Source organism: Hermetia illucens, chromosome 5, assembly GCF_905115235.1.
Source record: "Hermetia illucens chromosome 5, iHerIll2.2.curated.20191125, whole genome shotgun sequence".
NCBI classification, from domain to species: Eukaryota; Metazoa; Arthropoda; class Insecta; order Diptera; family Stratiomyidae; genus Hermetia; species Hermetia illucens.
The window spans coordinates 109,903,107-109,919,448 of NC_051853.1; the positions used below are offsets into that span (position 1 = coordinate 109,903,107).

The 16,342-nt window shown below is 40.8% G+C and overlaps 1 protein-coding gene across 3 annotated transcripts in view; it reads left to right on the forward strand.

Annotated features, from left to right (window-relative positions):
- The first annotated feature begins 370 nt into the window (after positions 1 to 370).
- The window catches only part of LOC119656873, a 61,959-nt gene continuing 45,987 nt past the window's right edge, over positions 371 to 16,342 (forward strand). Inside the window, exons 1-2 of one of the 3 annotated variants that reach the window (XM_038063534.1) lie at positions 371 to 575; positions 631 to 865. In XM_038063534.1, the coding sequence (XP_037919462.1) occupies positions 709 to 865 (157 nt within the window). In that variant the 5' untranslated portion in view covers positions 371 to 575; positions 631 to 708. Of the gene's footprint in view, positions 866 to 16,342 lie in introns of all 3 variants that reach the window. The other 2 variants (XM_038063535.1, XM_038063533.1) reach the window with 2 other exon arrangements.

Here is a 16,342-nt window from a genome sequence, read left to right on the forward strand (position 1 = left end):
TCGGGACCTTAATAAAATGGAAAATAATAGCCAGGGTAATGTTCATTTGCATTAAATATAATTCCTGTGGTTCCCATGCACAAGCAAACTTTTACAATTGGTTGGAATATATAAGGATCTGGTTATTAGAGACAAGATGATATTTAGGGAAATGTTTAAAATTTGCGAATATCACTTTAAATCAGGTACCACAGTTAATTACTATAAGATTGATTGATAACAATGAATAGTTGCATAATCCTTGATTGGAAGAGATAATTCTATATCTTAATGGCAGATAGTCGAACTAATTTGTGGGTATAACAGACAATACGCGAGCTCCAAATCCCTATGCATCCACACTGTCTCGGAATTTTCTGTCAGCGCTGACAATAGCGTAATCAACTCATGCAGGCGAATTTGACAATTTTAAAAGTTTTTTGATATTTTTTGACATATTGCAAAGCTCTTTGAAAATTTCATCTTTATATTTTATCAAAACCTCTTTTGTCGTTGGAACCATCAACTTTCAACCTGAGATCATAGTCGTGCAAAATATCAATCACAAGTCATCTCTGAAAAACAAAACGGTTTTGGTGAGTGCCATATGTGTGCATGTATGACTCCTGACCTCCGAACGAAATCTCACAGAATCCTAACGTAGCCAACTAAATTCGATGCAAGTTACTAATGCAAGTCTGAAGGAATTAGGGAGACAGACGGGCAGTGATGAAATTTAATTCGCGGACCGACATGGTCAGTGGCGAAAATCTTCACTGCGTTGCCGACGGATCACGCAATTTTATCTATTTGCTGCGAAGACCTAAGCAATCACAAACATGCATCATGGACAAAATCTATTTCATTGAGAAATGGATCAGGGCAGGTTAGTACATAGGTACCTTTACGAGTTTGCAAATGAACCCCGAGGAAAGTGCTGTCATAAAAGTACATTCACGCCCACAGTTTCCCTTTTTAAGATCACCTTTAATTGCTTTACGGTGCTCCAGAGTGAGTACAAAGTGACCTGTTAACGCAGACTCCTTGGCTTTGTACCCGTCCTGTTTTTGGTGGATTAGCTTTCTGAAAGTGCTACTAGTGCTTGGTCCTCTCCCATTGTTGTATAGAGCACAGCATTAGTGTACTTAAAATTCCCTACCTGCATAATCCATCCGTATCCTTGAAGAAGAACATATTTAGGCAAGGCTGTAGAAAATGCATCTCATGATGGTTATTTTTTAAGCCTCTTTACTGAAGGTTGCTAGTAAGATAATGGAGGACTAGGTATAGGTTTCTGTTTGAAGTTTTTTTCTTGTTCTCCTATTCAAATACAATGCTCTGACACTTTTCATGTTATTACTCCCTTTATGGCGTTTGAATGATTTGTTTTCCATATGCTCAATGTTTTATGACCAGGAGTAATGCTTGATCAATAGCAAGGCTGTATGGGCCCTGAGGATTTAGTGGCTTTTTAAATTTGACGCAGATAGTGGTTAGAACAGGATTAAACCCTAAGATACTTACATTCACAATAATTTGAGAAATCAATTAGATTCATTGAGTGGGTTTTCTCTTCGGTTTTCGCAATTACCCTTTCAATGCAGTCGTGATGCAAATTTGAAAGGAAACAAACATCAGAGGCATTTCTTTCTCTCCATGTCTCGAGGGAATATTCAATCATACCCACTAATTTGGCAAATTTACATTGATTAAGATACAGACTTACTTTCATCCAATGCAGCGAAATAAGTTGTATAATTTTTCGAAACGACAAAGACTTCAGGGTTCTATAGGCCACGTCCATGTCCTTCTCTCTTTTACAAAGTGTACGAGAACTTCATTTTCTCCAAATACATAGTTTTGCTGAATGACGCGATTTAGTTCATTGAGCTTCAGCCTCCGGACTCTGCACCCTGGCTTCAAATCCGCTTTGCGTTATGGATTTTTGTGTTGGGGGTTGTGCTACTGTTGTGGACTTGCACAGCATTAAATATAATGATAACGAAACTAATGGAATGGCTTATTGAAAACTAAAGACGAAGAAACAAATCGAGAAACCGGAAGCTGGATACTTCAGATATGCAAGGTTTTGTTGAGTTTTTATGTAAGAATATTTGGCCACACGATTGTTCCACTTGCATATATATATAATGGCCCTTAGTGTATATACTTTGAATATGCGCGATATCCAATTTGACGTGGTGTTGATATTTTCTCTCGTGAGGAATAGTAATTTGACGCGAAAGATTTCGATAGCCAAAAGTCCTGGCCAAAGCTAGTTTCTATTGGAGGTGTTACTGATTTTAAATTGGGTCTATATTGCGTGCCGCAGATCACCTCAATTTCGATAAACTTGATAAGAATTGCTGCCGCTTTTATTCTTCTAATATCACACAACAAATTTGAAGGTGGTGGTAGCCCTCGAAGAGGGCATTCTGACCCCATTTTGGCCTGTTATGAATATAATTAGGAAGCCGTTTGAACGATTCTTCCAATTAGTTTTTTCTATAAACCTTCTTTAAACCAGGTGGCAACTTCTTACGTCTTTCATTTCTGGTGACATATAGAATTGTTGTTAACCTGCATCAATTGAAGAAAAGAGTTTCTTCAATGCAAAGAGTAAAATTTGCCTATAGCTTGGCTTCAAGGCAGATGCCGGCTCATTTTTGTCTTAAGAGTAGATAACAACCTCAAAATACATCATGGTTACAAATTATAATGACAAAATCGCCTATGTTAGACCTAAGTCGACCAAACTGTTTGTTACTGAAGGCAGGTCCAGTTGTACCAGTTAGTTCAGGAAATGTTTTTGGTAAGACGACGGTTTCATTAAAATAATAATAGACTGCAATTTGCAACCTAGTGCATATGTCAGTGAAAAGTGTAAGTTAATTTGATTCACAAACATACGTGGGCCTCTCCAGACGGGACCACTTTCAACCAAATTGAACGTACAGGGAGCAACCGCACCAGGCGCAAAAAGTCAACAGGATGAAGCCTTATACACCTCGATGCTCATCCTGCCGAGACAAAGAGGGAAATCTGATTTCCGTCAGAATGGGCATATTGGAGCGATGGGTTGAGTACTTTCATGGGCTACTGAACAATCAGAACATCGGCGAGTTGGAGGTCCCGCCAACTGAAGACGACGGACAAATACTGTCACCACCAAGTTTAGGAGAAACAGTCCGTGCAATTCATCGGCTTAAAAATCATAAGTCGCCAGGAGCCGATGGAATTACAGCCGAATTAGTTAAACATGGAGGCAACCAGTTGGCAACGAGGCATTATCGGTCTCATACATAAAAAGGGAGATATCACTCAGTGCAGCAATTATAGAGGTATCACGTTGCTGAGTACATCTATAAAATATTCTCCGCTATCTTGCTAGGCCGGATAGCCCCATACGCCCAGAACATCATTGGCCCATACCAAAGAGGCTTCACTCCAGACAAATCAGCAACAGATCAGATTTTCTCTCTGCGGTAAGCGATGAAAAACTATTGGAATATGGACAACAGTTACACCATCTATTCATCAACTTTAAAGGCGCCTATGACAGCATAGCCATGGTAACACTGTACACGGCCATGAGAGAATTCGGTATCCCGACGAAACTTATAAGACTGACTAGGGTGACCCTGACCAATGTGTCAGGCCAGATAAAAGCAGCAGGATCACTCTCACCATTCGACATCAACAACGGTTTATGACAAGGGGATGCTCTATCATGCGTCCTCTTTAACCTGGCCCTCGAGAAAGTGATCCGTGATGCTGAGGTAAATGCAAGAGGTACGATCTTTAAGTCCATCCAACTACTGGCCTATATTAACGATATCGACGCCATGGGAAGAACCACCCGAGACGTACAAACTGCCTTCATCCAGATCGAGCAGGCGGTAATCGGCGCGAGATCTTGGGCTGTACATCAATGAAGGCAAGGCACAATATATGGTGGCAACGTCAGCACCGAAAACCAACCCATCAACAACATCGAACCGCACTGGTCAAACGGGAAGAATAAGGATGAGAGAATACAACTTTGAGACCGTTGATAATTTCTCCTATCTAGGGTCGAAAATCTCAACCGATAACAGCTACGATGAGAAAATCCGCGCACGGTTGTTGTCAGCCAACGGAGCATATTTCAGCTTACGAAAACTGTTCCGCTCGAAACGTCTCATCATAGGGCTCTTACTCTTACTGTACAAGACAATGATCTTGCCAGTCCTCATGTATTCCTCGGAGACTTGGGTTCTTAGCAAGAAGGTTTGCGAACTATTGGCCGCGTTCGAGAGAAGAATCCTCCGAAGAATTTTTGGCCCCCTACATGAGGATGAACGATTACGTAGCTCACATAACGACGAAATCCGGCTCAATAGGGTACGGTGGGTATATCTATGGTAAAAATCTATGGTAAAAAAAGAAGACGAGGCAGACCCTGGCTAAGATGGAGCGATGGCGTAGTTCAGGACGTCAGACAGCTTTTAGGAATATCGAATTGGTGGACCTCGGCGCAAAACCGGGATGTCTGGAGTTCCTTATTAAGGCAGGCCTAGACCGGATACCGGTTGTTGCGCCGTTGATGATGATAATGAATTTGATTCTTCCCAGGACACGGGATTTTAGTATCTGCTTCAAATTCTTTAGGAATATGAGTCTATCTCGGTTATAGCTTGCATTTGAAAGTCGGCAATGAGTGTCCGAAATGTCGTCCGTAACAGCCTTGGGATTGGCTTCAATTCGACATTTGTTTAAATCATCTTCTATTTGAATGTCAAGTCTTAACATTTCATTTATATCCAGTAAACCTTAGCGATACTATATAGATTGGTGTGAGCAGACACTTCTATGCCTTCGTAAGTTGATATTTGACTGCATAGTAATGCAGGTCATACGAAACCGAAGAAAATCCTTTAACAACCTGGGGCGTGTTTTTACTCTTAGATGATCGTATTAAGAAGGTCGTGTTCTATGTTTCTGTAAACACCGCCAGAAACTATACTGAGTTGGATCTGCGCCGTGCAAACATGGGATTTCCGTATCAGTTCTTAAATTCATTTTCCTCAAATTACGATAATTGCCGGATATGGTGCAAGACTATGAAGTTCTTCCACTTTTTTCCCGTTTGAACACTTATCAAACCGTTCCCTTGACAATTTAATAATTTACAAGACCAAATAAACTATTAACGAGCGTTGTTAATGAGTCATTTTTTGGGCATCCCACGAAAACAACTTCTGATTTCATTTACAGACCAAATAATTACTAACCAAATCATTTCCTAAATAATGTCCGGTTTCCATCTCACGTTCGCATTTACTTTCCACGTACTTGACCCCCTCGCTAATTTCTTTATTGCGTCATATTTGCTTGTTCGCTGCCCGCTATTTGCACAATCAATGTGCAATTACCGCTGTCCGTTAGCTGTTCGCGCCTCATCTTTTCCACGCAATTATCGTTCCAGCGTGAGCATCCAACGGCCACAAATTAGTGCAAACCAAAAACCGATCAGTTCAGAATCTAATTATAAATCGGACCCCAGCACAGATGTCGTTTTGTCGTCATACATATAAAGACAACAATTAAGACCACTATGACTTGCACTTTTCACTTCTTTGACCTTTGAGTCATCGAGCTCCGGTGGCGGTCTACGTTTAGCGCTACGTGCTAATAAGCCAACAAAAGTATCTGATACTGACCACTACCTAACAATTACGTACTCTAACTATTTTTGAATTCCGTGACAGTCATCTGCCTGCGGGGAAGTACACATCTCGGCAATGTACGAATCTGCAATTAACCTTGTTAGCACAACTATCACGGAGCGTTTTATGGACGAAATTTCATTTGCGTAAAACGATAAGCAACCGCTGGAGAATATCCAAACAAATTTTATTATCCAGTAAGCAACCCACGAACATGATTTAGTTCACACGATCGCTGGGAGTGATTTATTCGGGTAGAATGTCAAGGGGCGATCCCTTGGAATCTGGGGCGCCGAGATGCTCGTCCGGAAATAGTGATGGATCGTAACTACCTGCAAGAAAGTGGGAATTTCTTGGAATATCTCTTGCGAGCCGGTGGTGGCGGCCCCACAGTTCCAAAATAACAACAAGGACTGATTGCAGAAAGTCAGTATTACTTTTGAAAATGCATTGAGCTGCGATTGCATGTTTATGTACATATATGCATATTACCTATCCAAACATTTCAATCTAAAATTGAACGATGTGTGAATCTTCCTTGACAAATGTCCGCTATTAGGGAAGGGAAGAAGACCACTAAAGACTTATGTCCAGAGGGATCATGTACATATGTACATGCAAACCCCAGGCCCTATACCAAACATTAGATCTACTAGGTGCCACCTAGTTACGAGTAAATATACTTTACTACCAATAATAATAAAATACAGCGAAATGGTTTGTAAAATCAAAACGATTGTCAATGTTTAAGAAAACTGCTAAATATCCTAATTCGTGAAAATAGACCTAGGCACTAAGGTGGCCATCTATTATTTTCGCGCCATTGCTGATTTCTCTTCTTATTTTATTTTTTTTTTTTGATATTCTGCTAACTTTGCGAATCTACTCAATTTCAAAGATAGTGACCAAAAAGTTAACACATGATTGATTGGTGAATTGCGTATTTGCATAATGGTCAGCCATTATGTATATGATTTTCCGCAGAAGCAGATAGTTTCCCATTCACAAACGCAATTCTTTAGCTAAATAACGAAGCGTACTCCATTTTCAAGGTTTTGTTGAAATTAAGTCACTCTCTGTCGGTATTTTCTTTGGAAGGTTGGAAGCTTCAGAAGCTATTGTAGCTCCTGGCAGATGGTTATATGGGACTCCTACCCACTAAAGCCACCTTCTTCAACTCTTCCCACAAGACTCCCATATGGTATTACGCCGCGGAGGTCAATCAGAATTTATCCTGCACTCCTGTTTGCGCTCGTGCTCCTCAATCGTTCCTTCTTTCGAATGACTTCCTCCTCTTTGAATTTCATATGAATAGCTTCGATCACCTTTTCGACTGCAGTCCATATCCCCTTTGATTTCAAAGTATGATTCACCATGTTTTAGCTTCTAATGCGGCTCTTTTATCCATATGATTCTGTGTCTCCACTGGCCTTTCTCTGTCTCGTTCCATCTGTCCTGCCACTCGGTGATATTTTCTCTCCACGTGAACTGCCGGCGGTAGCCAGAAGGTTCTCAGGTGGCATACGCTCGATCATAAAGACGTGGTTCTTCTCGCCAGAATATCAGTTGGGATCATCCCTGATATCACGCAGGCCGCTTCGTCAGATATTGTTCGATAGGCGCAACATGTTGCTCCCAATCTTCCTTTATTTACCCTGTTTTCCAGTGCATCCGTTCACACTAGGGCTACATATAGTAAAATCGAGCTGACCACCCTTGAAACAAGGCCTTGGCAGTGTTGGACATATTTGCGTTCGTAAATACGAATAGAATAAATTCGTACTATGATTTTCTGTGAACATGATTACGAATGCATTCGTATTCGAAAAAGTGAATATCTTGGTATTTATTAGGTTATTGCAAATGAAATGGCCGTTTTTGTACTAATATTTGAAACGACTGTAAAGCTTACAAAAATTTATTCATTTAATCCGCCAAAAAATGATCCAAATGCTTTAAAAAGTGATAGGCGGTTGGCGAAAGGTCCGGTGAATATGGTGGATGAGGCAGAGTTCCACTTTTGAACCGTTCTTCTGGAAACATGAGGTCGTGCATTGTCGTGAAAGAGTATCACACCATCCCTGTTGAACAATCTCGACCGTTGAATACTCAATTTTTAGTGCATTTCCTCGAGTTGGACACGGTATTTCTGTGCATTTATCGTTTCTCCAGGTGCCAAGAGAGAATAGTGGATAACTCTAACTCTAGACCACCAAACACTCATCATTACCTTCTTCGGATGGAGGCTCGGTTTCGGTATGGGCTTCGATGGCTCATCAGTATCTAGCCATTGTGCTGATCGGCGACGATTGTCGTATAATATGCACTTTTCATAACATGTCACTATTCTGTGCAAAAAGAGATCGCTTCTGTTGCGGGTGAGTAGAGAACTGCAAATTTCCACGTTTTGCTCCGTAAGGGCATGCAGAACCCATTTGCCGAGATTTTTCACCTTTCCAAGTTGTTTCAAGTGCCGGGAAACTGTCGAATAGTGTACGTCCAGTTTCTCTGCAATATCCCTTACAGACTGACGTGTGTCGAATTCGACTAGCAAACGCAGCTCGTCGTTGTCAATCGATGGTCCTGGATATCCACATGGCTCACTTTGAAGGTTTACATCGCCTGGCCGAAATTTTTCGAACCACGGCCGTGTGGTTTGTTCGGTTACCGTATCAGCTCCAAATGCGCTGTTAATGTTCTTGGTCGCCTCCGCCGCTTTATGACCGAGTTTGATCTCATACAGAAAAAGTATACGTTCTTGGCTCTTTTCCATCCTTTTTTTCCTTTCTATTCCGTTATTCCAACGATGGTCAAAAGTAAAATGACTCCTTCATTAAATGTAGGAGTACTTATACTTCAATATTCAACGCCACTGGTGGTGGTTTGATACGCCAAAAACGCAACTAACTTCACTTGACTGCCAAAACGGCCATTTCATATGCAACAGCCTAATACACAAGTGCTGGATTTGTTGGATATTTCTAAGTGCAAATACGATTTTTAAGGTTTCGTGTAAACACAAAATCTTATTAAAATCGGTTTACTGTCTGTCTGTCCGTCACCAAATTTAGTAGAAAGATGGGAACTGTGGACGCTCACACATATAGTGAGTTACACCCTTTTACGTCGTATTTAAGGGGGGGGGAGGTCCCCATACATGGGGGGTGTAAATTTTTTTTCATCAAATGTAGGCTATCAAATGAAAGGTCTCGGTTAGTACTTTCCGAAGCCGGTCTTAGTTTTGACAGTTGTTGAAAAGGTGGGGATTGGGAGGGGGGGGGGGTTGAAAGTGATCATTTTTTTAACGAACCCATTCTCAGAAACTACCCAACCGAAAAATCTGAAAAAAATCAGGGGGCTGCTACTATATGGTGCCTAGGCTCCGAAATACCCTCCATACCGATACCTGTTCAAATAAAGTTAATAATAGTACATTACTATCATTTTTAGTCATTGATAGGAAAACCCCCTTTAAGTTCACCTTAGAATCAGTGTCCTGATCATATTGCATCAGAGATCAGACAAACAAATGATTGTGTCAGATAAATGTTTGTATCAGACAAATGTCTCATTGTGGTACGTGTCTATTTCATGTAATATCTGCTTCTGTATCAGACAAATGTCTGAGCCTGGCTGGGACAAATGTTTGAGTTCGTCTCAGACGTCAGAAAGTCTATATAGATAATATAGGCTGTGGACCCCCATACATATGTACAGTGAATGGAACCATTTTACGTTAAGTCTCCTGTGTGTACCTTATATGTGCAAAGAGATTAGGATATTTTTTTTTCAAAATGAAGTCATAAAGGGTTTCAAAGGGAAAGTTTCTTTTCGAATTTTTTGAAGCAGTTATAGCTTATAAAGCATCTATGCTAGGGTGGCCAGAGTGAACATCAGGGTTAACTGTGGTCAACCACAAGAGCGAAGCTACCCAAAAACATAACGAAGAAGTTGCGACGGTTGACTTCAATCCTGTAAACGTTCATTTCAAAATTACGACTAACGTGAGGCCAAAAATTCGTTAGGTTTTCAGACAGTGAACCGGTGGAAGAAAATTTATTCTCTCAATTCCTCTCGGTTTTGATTCTGACTAGGCAATTGCAATTGACTTCATCTTCTAAACTTCGTATAACCATACATTCCTTTTCTCCATAGAGTAAGTATTCCCAAGTTATAAAATAAAGCTTTCCTTCCCGTCTTTCGTTACTACACCTCAAGTGTTCCTAATTTTCGTGTTTGTCTGAGAAGTTATTGTTTCGTAGGAGATTCCATTGCAGAAGTGTCTGGATTTATGGGCTTTTGCGAGTACATGCAGAAAGTTGTTTCTAATCGAATATCTTAAATGTGTCCTTCCCTACCAGGGCGTTAGGCAACAATGTCTTTGTCCATTTAATTGGAAGAATTTTTGATGGTGCAAAGAGAGAGGTGCGATGAAACTCTAGGCATTTGGCTCACACTATGCCTATATTCCTCATTCTACTCTTTGATTCCAAAGAAGAACGGCTGGAGTCGTTAATGTCCTCCAGTATTTCATGACCAGTATACGTAAGTACTGTGTATGCCACTCCAGTCAACATTTTGGGGTTTCAGTGGAGACTTTCTTTTAGCACAACTCAGGGGTTTCAGGAGGTGTCCGTAATTGATGTCTGAGGGTCGCAGTTATATAGCTTCCATAAACCACTTTATGCAAAATAGGAGGTCAACCACACTTACGCGCCACTACTTGTCGGTTCCTAGCAATTTTTTCACTGTCCTGCGCCAAGTGATTCTAAGGCAGTAAGTTCCATTTCCGTCTTTTGATCAATACGCCTACGGGCATCTCCCCGTACCAAGTCCCTCATTTGTTATTGTCTCAAGTCGGATGTTCTGGCTGACGAAAACTTGAATTGATAAAAGTTTAGAGTCTGGAGTCCATATAACATATCTGGTTTTGATGACACTCAGGCATTGAGAAATTCAACCCATTGGAGGATGTCAAATTGCTGTCTACTTATGTATGGGAAAAAAACCTTATTAGAATCGATTCAACGACTATCTGCCCGTCTATTTGTCTGCCGGTCACCCGTGATTTACTCTGAAATGGCTATTATCGCGAAATTCCAGGAGAACGTGTGGTCAGTGACTCCCTTTACATACGTGATCAAGAGTGAGGGCTCAAAATGTGTGCCTCGAAAAGTTTAACAGGTCCTGCATACAGAACCCAATCAACCGAAAAATCTGAACAAAATCGCAATAGTGCATCCATTCCATCCTTTTCCGAAATTTAGACCTCAAAATACATCCCATTCCAATATCTCCTCAAGTAAAATTAATAATGGCATATTAGGATATTTCGCAAATTTACCCGGAAATCCCCTTTAAGTTCATTCTCGAAGTACACAAGTACAAGTGGCACCATAATAAGCAATATTGTAATACACAAGAAAGTTTGAAAAAAATCAAACTATTATTAATATTGTTCTAGAAGGTCAAATTTGTGAATTTCACGCGAATTCATCGCATTCTAAGACGTGTATGACGTCATCATCATATAAAGTGTGAACGGTCGGATTGGAGTCGTAGAAAATACATATGTACATCAAGGAATATTTTGAATTTTTAAGTACGTACGAATGGGAAAAGAAGTGTGGGAAAATTCTTACACAAGATAAACAAAAAACCTCTATACCCGAAGCGTCGAGCTTCCGCTATTCCGACTTTTTTCAGCACTAGAACAGCCGCATGATATCGGATTTATCAATAGTTTGCCGTAGCGATTGAGAGGACATTTTCTCATAAAGCTCTTGGGTAGCAATTCACCCATTTTCTTGACTTGATGTGCGACCGCATAGGAAGTGCCTGCGAGGTGTTTGACAATTACCATGAAGCTATGCGTTTGCGCCGATTGAATAAATGTTGATTGAATTGCTACGACCTAGGCTAACATTCGACGTACCAAGGTAATTTCTCGCCTTTTCGATCAGTACAGTTTCGAAGCTGTACAAGTTAGTGTAGCAGGGCGAAGAAATGTTTTTCAAACTGTCATTCTTACCTATCCGGCAGTTTTTTTGCTGAGTCTACAGACAATGTGAGCCTGCTATGCACGGTTAAGCCCTGATGGTTTCACGTTAGTGCCCGTCATTTAGACTTAAACCTACGGTCTTCTTAAGACACAAAACTCGAGTTTAATTCGACCCAAAGGTCTTTTGTCCGCTTGGACGTAACCCATGAAACTCTCACTAAGGAGCCAACCGCTAATAATCGGGCTGAAATATATGCCCGTGGAATTCTCCTGAGACACATAAACTCAGAAACTCCCGATTTCCATGGTCCCACATAAGCTCTGGTAAGTTGGCCCAAGCTATTTCAAATGAGTCCCTGTGCAGACTGTCTGATCACTTAATTAAGCCCTGGAACCTACTGCATCACGACCAGAAAGTCAAAGTGAGTACAGCGTTTCCCGGTGCCACTACATAGAAATTTTTATCGGTCACTCGATAGTGATTCAGTTGGCAGGGTTGCTGTCCCGTTTTCTTCCTCCCCACCTCCGTTCACGGCCAGCTAAGGACCATGTTTTAGGTTTGGTTTGTGCTTCTGGAATTGTGGTCAGGTTGGACATGCGTACGGTGACTTTTTGGGTCAACACGCAAATGTCCAATATGTTGCAATCTAGGGCCTAATCTTAGCTCTCAGGGCGTTTCTGCTTCGAACGTACATAGCTGCGTAGACATTTCAGCTGCGCCGTCTACAGCCACTTCAAAAGTTGCAAGGAAATTGACGCTCATTATACATTTATTCATTTATCAGATTATATGCAACGGCAGCATGATTGTCTAACCGCTAATTGTATGAGTAAGAATCAATCAAATTCCCTAAAAAGGTAGGGAATTTAGCGTTTCTTTGCGATTATTATTTTTTATATAAACAGATCATCATCATCATCAAAACTTTCTATCGATTCTATCGATTAGTTAAAAATTACAAAGCACTGGGGTTAGATTTACAACCTTTCGTTGAAAATAGTCCTCATTTAAAAAATCCTATAGAAACATGACAATAAAAATAAAAGCATCAATTTAAATTTACCAATCCTTTCCGAAACCTCTTTAAACAAATTTTGTTTAGTAATTTCCCATATTTTGGAAATAATTTAGAACATTACCTCATTTAGTTTAGAGGCCTAGTATAGCCAAGGAAGGAGCAAAAATTCGTTGCAAATGCGATAAAAACATTATTACCTGTATATTTCACTTTTTGACAAAATAGACGATAATTGCTGAAATATTATATTTTCAGAGGCACAGTTTTGTGCTTATTTATGAAATTTTCACTGAGCAGTGAAAGCACTGCTGCCAAGGAAAGTACGAAGCACAAGATAAGATACATGTATGAGCGAGACAGCTTTTATAAGAATGTTATGGAAATAAAGCCACAATGTTATTTTAGAGAACCCACTTAATTTTCGCGCCGGCCCAAATTTTCACTAATACACCGGAAATTTGTATATTCTATTACGGTGCATAGAGTAATATATTCTATTTTAAAATGAAGAAAGTCAAAAATGTTGCATAAGTGTACCGAAGTAAATAAATCAGTTCCCCAGCTAACTCAATAACGGAATCATCAATAGTCAACACCATTTACTTTTTTTATATATTCCTCATCTTATGAATTTTGCTTTGTGATGTCTTATTTAGTATTTGGTTCGTCATGTCTTACTTTATTAGTACCGAGTTGTCAAAAGTTCTGCAATAAATATAACCGTTTATGAGACAAACCGGCAGACAGACGGACAGTCAACCTTAATATGGTTTTGTTTTCAGCAAAGACCCTGCAAAATGTAATGAAAATCCTAATATTACTAACAAAGTTATTACAGATCAATGTTTTCATTTTCATACGAATTTACTGAATACTAAAAATCTGACATATAATAGCAAAGGCATATGTATAAATATGGACATATATGACGAGAGTAGTTTTGCTAGTCGCAACTTATTATACGATCTGTCAGTCGAGAATCCCGCTTTAGTAAAATCCCCTCCTTAAGCAATATGAATATTTCCCATTGCATTCACTTATTACGTTGTAAATATTCCCTTAATAATTATTATAGATGTATATATAATACATATAAAATACATGTATGGTTAGTATTTACCTCTAAACCAACAAACATCGAATCGCACTGGTCAAACGGAAACAATAAGGATAGGATACTACAACTTTTAGATCGTTGAAAATTTCTCCTATCTAGAGTCGAAAATCACAACCAATAACAGCTATGATGATGAAATCCGCGCACAGTTGTTAGCAGCCAAAAGAGCCTATTTCAATTTACACAAACTGGTTCGCTCGAAACATCTTTACAGTTCTAATGTATTCCTCCGAACCTGGGTTCTTAGCAAGAAGAATTACGAAACCTCTGAGGAATTTTTGGTCCCCTACATGAGGATGGACGATTCCATAATCTATATAACGACGAAATCTATGAGCAATACCACAACAACAAAATGAGAAGAAAAATTATCTGTGACAGGATGCAACCCTGGTGGACCTCGTTATTGAGCTTTTTTAAGATTTTATCTCCATACAGCATATGACACTTTTCATCATCACATGTCGTTCTGATAGTAGCTATTATATACAAAGTTTCTCCAGAATGTCAATCCAGGGCAAACTACGCCTGATACGAATACACTCTCCGTTGATGCAGAGACAGCGAAAGCGGATCTAGCGCTGTTAATGCGTCGCGCAACATCCAGTTCGTTACAACCACCCTTCTTAGATATACAAATTGATCGAGACCACCGGCGCTCTGCCTACTAATGCAAATAGGGACAGCGAGATGACCCGTTAGGCTGAGAACCTGGCTGGTTTTGATGGTGTTTATCTTCAGTCTAACTCTACTTGACTCTTTTTCCAAATCCCAAGCAATTTGGCCAAAGTCTATGACCCGGTAAGAGAGCAAACAGACGTTATCAGCAAGTTGTTGTTGTTGTTGTTTGAGGAAAAATGTCCCTTGAGTTTATCCAAGTCCCCCGGACAAGACAACACGAAGGACGTCAACGATCCTGGCGGATTCCTACTCTCTGTCGATCAAGTCATCAAAACCATCGGAAGATTTACAACCGCATGCAAGCTCTTTCGTGAAGCGGTATACAATTCTTAAATCATTGCCATCTGCGGCATTTTCCGCTTCCCTGACGAACGCAATAGCAAATTCTCCGTTGTCACGGCCTACACTACGCTGAACTTCTCAGGATTTCGCTCTGTATCGAGGTTCGTGTCCGTCACGCCTGCTATCACTTGCAGTGATCAATAGAGCCTTCAACCCCTTCCGTTCAACGACCCGTTTCCACGATTCCATAGTTAGCCAGATCTTATGGCGTCCCTTCGGGAGGTGGCCGATGACCTGCATAGCTTCAAGAAAAGAGCATTTTTGATGGCAGCCTAATAATGATAATAATAATCGTTGGCATACACTACAGTACACTGTAGGAGGCGATCAGGAAAATAACTTTGCCATTGTCGGACGACATTTGGATCATACAAATTTTTATCCCTTTTAGTTGCCTCGTACGACAAGCAGCGAAGACTTCAAGTATATTCTAGACCCCCGCACTGCAAAGAACTGTTTGTCTGAGTACCACTGGTGCCATGAGAACGACATCCGGCGCAGCTCTGAATGCACTACTCAATTTGCAGCCCCTGAATATATTTATTCAAAGCACTGCAATGAGAGCAGCTCATGGGCTAATTCGATTAGATCTATGGGAAAACAACGGATGTGGGGGGCACAGAGCATTGGAAGAGTTACTGGGAGGACTGAATCCAGTTCTTACAATGCCTTCCGATTCTCGTGTCCCCATACATCTATTTGGTAGAAGATATGAAGTTACCCTGAAGCGTAGAGAGGACTGGGAAGACCAAGAGGAATGCGTGGCGGGATATACGGAAGCCTTCTACACCGATGGCTTAAAAACAGAAGAGGGTTCTGGAGCCGGAGTCTACCTCTCGAATAAAAACGAGAAGTGGGCTTTTCCTTTGGGACAATATGCAACGGTTTTTCAAGCCGAAGTTTATGCGATCCTAAGGGTGGTAAACTGGGTGATTGACGAGCGGTTGAAGGGCAGGCGCATTGCAATCTGCAGTGACAGTGAAGCTGTACTGAGGGCATTGAGCAGCCCTTTGATCACCTCGAAAATCGTTCAGGAATGCAGAAACCGTTTGAACTCTACGTCTAGATTCAATACGGTGGAACTACTCTGGGTACCTGGTCACTGTGGCATAGAGGGAAATGAAATCTCGGACGCTTTAGCGAAAGAGGGGTCAATCTCCCCTATGCCGGGACCGGAGCCAGCAATTGGAGTATCAGTAGCATTGGCTAAATCTGTTTTCAAAAACTGGGAACAAGTTTCCCATAATGACAGGTGGCAGAGCCTAAATGCTGCTCGACACACCAAACTTTTCCTGCCAGAACCGAACATACGTACCGCAAAGTTTATCCTGTCGAAAAGCAGGAGGACTTGCAGGTGTATTGTGGGCATTCTGACAGGCCATAATTCACTAGCTGGGCATATGTTCAGAATAGGAATTACCGAAGATGATACGTGTCCCTCCTGTAATGAGGAAGCGGAATCACGGAGCATTTCCTATGTAAATGCCCCGCCTAT